At 49.6% G+C, this 7059-nt stretch overlaps 1 protein-coding gene across 2 annotated transcripts in view; it reads right to left on the bottom strand.

Annotated features, from left to right (window-relative positions):
• Positions 1–2650: 2650 nt before the first annotated feature.
• NDRG3 (NDRG family member 3) overlaps positions 2651–7059 on the bottom strand; it is a 36800-nt gene continuing 32391 nt past the window's right edge. For both annotated transcript variants that reach the window (XM_010287242.1, XM_010287243.1), the window contains 4 exons: positions 6465–6512; positions 5737–5772; positions 5593–5644; positions 2651–3148 (listed from right to left, as the gene is read on the bottom strand). In XM_010287242.1, coding sequence (XP_010285544.1) covers positions 2970–3148; positions 5593–5644; positions 5737–5772; positions 6465–6512 — 315 coding nt within the window. In that variant the 3' untranslated portion in view covers positions 2651–2969. The remainder of the gene's footprint in view (positions 3149–5592; positions 5645–5736; positions 5773–6464; positions 6513–7059) is intronic.

Here is a 7059-nt window from a genome sequence, read left to right as displayed (position 1 = left end):
TCCAGCTCACACCCAGCTTAGTGGGACCAGCACTGGTGTGGTTTGGGATCCCCGCCCAGGGAAGCCTGTCCCAAGCTCCAGCTCTTCTCCTGGATTTGGTTCACACTGCTCTTGCCACACAAAGAAGCATTTTGTCCTTTATTCAACTCATTTCTCACCTTCTATTTAGCTTTGATTTTTGTATTTTTACTAGGAAAAGTACTTGCTTATGTGAAAACGAGTTTACTTTTTCCAGTTACCCATGGGGCAATAGAATCTATGACAACCCTCATTACAAATCTTGCCTTGCTTATGCCTATGAACAACCATGGCAACAAAACTCTTTTCTTGATCATCCCCTTTCCAAACTACTAAAAGTCTCATCTCTTTACTCTCCTGGGTTCCTTGTCCATGGGCAGCCTGTAGCTCTGAGCTCTCCTGCTCCACGTCATGGTAAGGAGCACTTGTGAGCTCGCACCAACCCCTGCTGTGGTGTCATTTCCTCTAACTCATTCCAGTGTCATTTCAATAATTGTGTTTGCCTTTCTTTTGGTCCATTGCTGCATTTTCATAAGGAAACGCAAAGAATCATTTCTCAGTGTAGTCAGCTGGCAGTGAAGCACAGCGCTACATCAGCTCTTCTCTTGGCTACATAGCTTTGCATCCAGCACTTGCAGCCATGAACTTCATGTGGTATCTGGTGGCCTGGTCTCTTTGACAGCCTCCCGCCTTCTATGGACCCAAACTGATATTCTGGTTCATTTAATCACTTTTTGTCACTTCACTACCCACTCATTAACACAGCTGGCCAATTTTTCCCATTTCTCACTTTTCAGTCAGTTTGTGATTCATGAAAACACTTTGTCTCACTTCCAGCAATAACCTCTCCCGCACAGACCTTCCCCAAAACATGAGGCTGAAGGAGTCTACCCCCTGGGCATGACACTGAGACCAGGACTAATCTGTGACCAACCGTTTAACCCCTCTTCAGTCCCAGCTAGCTTTCTGTGAAAGTATGACAGACTTCTGAAACTTGAGAGCAAAAGCTGGATCTGAAAAGCAGAAGATGAAGAAACGGTTGTTGTGTTAACGCCTGGCTGCTGCGTGTTGCTCCACCTGCACCTGGCTGCAGCGCAGCGGGCAGACGTGCGAACAGACGTGCTGCCTTCCAAACTGCCCTCTGCCTGTTCGTGTCACGGGCTGTCACAGGCTAATCTGTCACAGGTTTACTTTGTGTTATACCTGTAAAACACACTGGTGCAGAGCACTGTTCACCAGGGAAGGCAGTTCCTAGCGCTCGCCTTTCTTCGGAGGCAATTCTGGCGGTGTTCCTGTTTTGCAGCAAACCTGTTTGGTTAGTCTCCACGCTGTCAATGCTCTAAGTTTCTTTTTGCGTTTTTGCAGAAGCCAGCTCTGCAGCACCTTTAGACAGCCTCTTCCAGGGGACGCGGGAGCCCCCGACCACACTGTTCCCACCTCTTGCAAAGAGGTGGGCAGTGCTGCCCCTTCCATGGGAAAGTTTGCCTCTTGCGATAGAAGACACCAAAACTGACAAAAACGGAAGGGGTGTCGGGTCGTGCCAAGAGAAACACCACGAACATACAGGGTAACAATGAAACTCAGTTATAGCTTTATTTAATAACTGGTACAAAGTCCCTCTCAGGCAGAGCCTCCCAGTCCCATTCCCTACCTGAAATGGAGCAGAACATGAGTGTGACCCTCAGAGGAGCTGGCTCCCAGTGAGTCAGGACTTCTCAACAGCTAAGAAAGGATGTTTTCCTCATCCATTGAGACCTATAGTAGCCTGACCACTCATCCTTTTTCTCCCATTAACAGCTGGCACACAGCAGGCATTTGCCTCCGCCCTCTGTGACCTGGCCAGATGTAAAAAGGCAGCAGAATTGTGAATTCCACAAAGACAATAAATAGTAGCTGCACGGAGGCATTCACTGCTCACACTTCTGACCTGACTCTGACTCACACGAATGTGCGTCTGCTGGGGTCATTTACATTCACTGGTATTTCCTGAGCCTCAGTTAATGCCCTGTGCAGACACTTTGCCTGGGGCTGGCAGCAGCGGGAAGCAGAGCTGGCAGTGCAGGAGATGATTGCTGGATCTCCACCTGGCATGGGGCACTGCTGCCCGTTTCACAACCTACTTGATGTTAAAGATTCACCTGTGCCGGAGTAGAACAGTGACTAGGTGTTAACTGCCTCTGGCCCTTCTGCAGAAGAGGCGGAGGCTCAGCAGAGGCGGTCTGGAAGCCAGGGCTGCTGTAGTTTAATCCCTTGTACTCGGTTAATAGTGCACCTCGGTTAGTGTAAGTTTACTTGTTAATTGCTTTGCCCTTTCAGGAGGCTCAGGTAAGAAATCACTCTGCTCTTTCTTAACACACATACAGAGATGAGACCAAGACAGTATTCCTGATCATCTGTTTTCCCCATGGCTGCCTGGCATGCCAAGCGTCCTGGGAACACAAAGACTTTCTGGTGGGTTCTGCACTCCAGGCACAGCTCTGCCAAAGAGCATAGCTTACTCCAGCACCTGGATTTTCACATCATCATGGTCTTGCTTTCCTACATCCCACAGATGCCATACCAACTGCACCACAAGGGTCCTTTAGCAGAAGCACAACTAGAAAGCAATTCTAAACTCACAAAGCCACAGAAATTATATTTAAATGAACAGGGGAGACAACAGCTGTCATCTGGATTGATATACAGCACAGACAGGAGATGGCGTCAGCATGTACAGTAACATGACTTACTAAGACTGCGGAATGTTAACAAGTTTTAAAGAGGTTCTGATGCCAAAGGCATACAGAAAGGACCAAAGTAATGCCAAGTACAGACTACCAAGGAAGTGGCAGCTCAGATGGGCATGCACAGGTTAGAGAGAACAGTTAATGCCATGTTGGATGAAATGCTAGATTCTGAGTGGGTTCAGTGGGGCGAGTGGAGTTGTCTGAATCCAGAAGAGGGGCTCCTGCCTAACAGGATACTTCCATGGTTTGAGGTGCATCCTGGAGGTCAATTCCTTCTGGGGTTCCAGCACTTCCTTCACCATGATTGCTGGTATGAGACCGGCTGCGGACGCTCTCGCCAGAGCCCACGCTAGAGGAGGAGTGAGTACGGGAGCGCATCAGCCTGGTCATACTAGCTGCTGGCACTGCAAGAAAGAACAAGTGTGGGACTTAGAAAAGGAAGAAGTTCCTAGGGCACGTATCACAGTCACTCAGATATGTGTCACTGGGTAAGCACAAAAAGAGCTGTACCCGCAGGAAGAAAACTCACTCTTCACCACCAAAATTAAGTCTTTGCATGTCTAAAGCAAAATGTTTAAGGCCCAATTTCAAAAGGTCCAAGGTGAGCAAATGCCAGAAGTGTCACTGATCATTTGCAAGTGCAGTCATGGTGAGTGTCTGTGCAAACCAAGGCAGCTGTTGTACAGATGACCTTTTGAAAGTCAGTCTCATCACTCTAGAAAACCACAGAGCTGAAGTCATGCAACAATCAACAAAATACAAATGAAAGGTGAAAACCCACAGCATACACGTTGTACAATGGATCAGCCTAGCCCGCAGCAGGCCAGCAGGACATGCTGAGACAGAGCAATGCACCCGAAGAATCATTCAACTCAGTACACAGACTTGGGCCGAGGCGGATGCACAGTTGAAGGTACCTGACTCAGTGCTTAGGTGGCTGAGCTGCACATAAGGGACTGGAAACAACATGAGACAAGGAAAGGGATGAATACAGGAAAGAGCCAATTAGTTGTGGTGTGTGACTAGCAGCTGCACTGCTCCTGGGATCCCCAGCTACTTTCCCTTCCACTCCCAGCTCACACACTGCACTGAAACACTGAAAGCTCCCACTATTTGTCAAAACAGCTGCTAATGAGCATCTCAGGGAGATGCCAAGCTGACTCAAAAATCCATGCAGATCTCTTCAATGCCTTCATCTGGAAATTGCAATGTACCTGGTGACCCTACCTCCCCACTGCACACACCACAACTGCTCAACAGAGATGTCATTTTCCTATGGCAGGGAAACTGGGGTATACTTTGTAACTCCAGATATGGAACAGAAATTCATGTCTTTCCTTGAGTTGACAGCATCAGATTCCTGCTACAAGCCTCCTGCAAGGCATTACCTTCCACCTGCAGCGTCAGCACAGGCAGGTCCAACTGTTTCAGCCAATGTGCAGAAGGCACAAGAATAGCTGTTGAGGAACTGGCTTGTGCATTTCTAGAAATGGCAAGCTGCTGATTTGCTTCCCTCTTGCTCTCCCCAAGAAAGGAGGCCTTGCTGGTCAAGCTCAGCGATGGCAACACAGTCTTGCCCACCAAAGCTGGGAAAACCATTCTGGGACTACCTACTAATTCTGGAAGCAGAAGAGTACCCCCTGTCCTTCCCCAGTGCTGCGCAACCTATTTGCAAGAGATTTGGCCCCCAAAGTGCTGCTGAAGTCCTTGCTCTGATGACAGCACTTGCTGACTTTACTAACACCAGGAACACAAGAGATGTGAACATTGAAATTGCTCTCAGGCTGTGAGGCTGAGGGAGCCTTCTCACATGACACCCTCCTCTGCAGGACCAGGCTCTTCTGGCCAGCCTTGGAAAACACAATTTTCCTACTACATTCATGTCAACTACACATAGCTCTAAGAAAAAGGACAGCTTCTTCTGAGCCCTGACACTCATGAGTTGGCAAAGAACTTCTGGCCTTGTGGAGACCACTGGGAATCTCACAGCTGCCACAGTGGCCATGCTTAATCATTGACCAGCCACATCAACCAACCCTCCCATAATTCCAGCTTTTGAAGGTTCATCATCCACAGAAAGGAATCCCTAGCCCTGGCCCCTGGCTAGGCAAGACAGAGCTGCACCAAGGTGCCTGCAATGGCGACAAGTTGCTTTAGTGCACTGAGAAGCCCTTCTCCTGAAGTCCCCCAGTCTCTGGAGTACCGAGGGCAGGGGAGCTGAACAGCTGTCAGCCTGACGCATTGAGGAGACCATGTCTTCTGCCTCCAAGCACAAGGAGAAAGCCACAGGGCAGGGCATGCACTGGATCAAAGCACAGCTCCCTCTGGGCTCCCCGGGTGTCTCAGAAGTCACCCAGCTCTCTGTTCTGCCATTAGAGGGTTTCATTCTGAGATATCGCTTACCCCTGGTGAGAGTCTGAAAGAAATAGGTATGTCTGAGGAGAAAGGAAAGACCTCTCATGTACCCACTGCAACCGTAAAGCTGTACTGCTAAGTCCTTCCCCTCCGGAGAGGGTATGCATAGAAGATTTCTGAAGATTTACTGTTCTTGGGAGCATGCTTTTCTGGACTGGCACAAAGACGGACTTACAGGTTTTACCAACACCAGCAACCAAAAAGGGGTCACCAATGCAGTTGCAGTGTGGATTAAACACATGTCAGGGCACAATATTGGTCGACTAAGTCTTGTTAGCACACTAGTTAATTTTCCAGAGTGGATGGATCTCCTGGCAACCACACTAACTCATGGGTGGGGACACAGATGCCAGTGGGCTCAGATGAACCAGAAAGGCTGAATTCCCTTCACAACCACCCCACTCCCAACCAGAAAATTGTGTTTGCCACTTACTGTAGCCCATTCCCTGCACAAAGTACTTGAAGGCTTCAGTCAGCTTGCCAGGCTGAGGAAACAGAAAGGGTGGCTTTAGTGTGAGCAGAGCAAGGGACTCTGTATAACTCAAATGCCATGGGAGAGTCAGGAGGCATTTCTCACCTGAACCACCTGGGGCAGGCCCCCACAGTCGGCCATCTGCAACAGGAAACAAAAGGGAGGTTGGACCATCCTTCCCACCCTAGGAGGACAACCCCAGCACCATGCCAGCACTGCCCACCCCACTGGAGCTGGTGGCACCAGGCTGCACTGCTACATGAGGCACACTTGTACCATCTTGTCCCTAAAGCCAAAGCAAGGCCTGGTGATACATCTTCTGGAAGCCTGTTGCAGAAGGAACCCAGCACCTTGGAGGCCGCATTACCAAGCAATCTCAGGCCATACTCTAGACACCCACGAGTAACCCCCCACTGTCCCGGCTCCTCCTGCCACTCTTCCCAAACTTGTCACTTTCCACTTCTATACAGCAGCTGTCCAGCCCACTGTGGGCGGCCATAGGTGAGGATGGGAAGGAGTGGTATAAAGCTAGAAAAAGTGATGTTGCTGCTGGCAGAGAGCAGGGTGGAGGCAGGGCACCACTGCTAACTCTCAGCAGGTCTTCCCTGCTGGTTGAAAGTAACAGAGAAGTGGCCATAAAGCAGGGATTCAGGAACCCCCTGACAAACTCTTCTCTACCAAGTCTGGCTCCATGCAGGAGAGAACACAGCTCTGAATGACTGTCCAGAAACTTCTTAAAGCTAAATGTAAGGAAGACAAAAACCTAAGTGGAGCTGGCCTCAGCAAAAATAATGTCTTTGGGCAGGCTGGAATGATTCTGGTGTGGCACTCACCTTCAGAAGGGTAGTTTTGGTTGGGTCAAGACGTGAATTGCATTCAACCTAAAATAAAAGGAGGAAAGAGGGACATGATATCAGACAAAAAACTTGAAGAGTCAGATGTAAAATGCAGGGCAGCTGCACCAGAGGCAACAACTGTCTTCATCAACGGGAACTTCTCTGGGGCCAAGGACTGAGGAAGAAAGCAGAGAGCATGTAGGAAGGGAACAAAGAATGAAAGATCCAGGGCGGAAATGCAGGTGTTCCTGTCCAAGGGGACCTTGTGGTGACAGAATGCCACTGTTCTAAGATGTGGCCGTGACTTCAAGGGAAGTCATCCCCTGGTTTTGGGGATGCACCATGAAACTCTGGAGCACCTTCTGGGCTCTGACAGCAAGACTGGGAGGGAAGGAGACTTCTGTGCAGTGCAGCACTCAATCCCCTGGCCAGACCAGGGAGGCCACGGCCACCTCTCCTCTGAAAGGCTGCTGCAAAAGCAAATAGCTGGGGGCCCTACAGGAAAAGCAACCCCAGCATGGGAGACTATCATGAACTGGGAACCTGGACAGCCAGATAGGCAAGCCAAGATCCAGAAGACCCTATCCCGTCT

The sequence above is a fragment of the Phaethon lepturus genome, unplaced genomic scaffold (assembly GCF_000687285.1).
Source record: "Phaethon lepturus isolate BGI_N335 unplaced genomic scaffold, ASM68728v1 scaffold9775, whole genome shotgun sequence".
Classification (NCBI taxonomy): domain Eukaryota; kingdom Metazoa; phylum Chordata; class Aves; order Phaethontiformes; family Phaethontidae; genus Phaethon; species Phaethon lepturus.
This window is presented reverse-complemented; position numbering and strand designations above follow the sequence as displayed.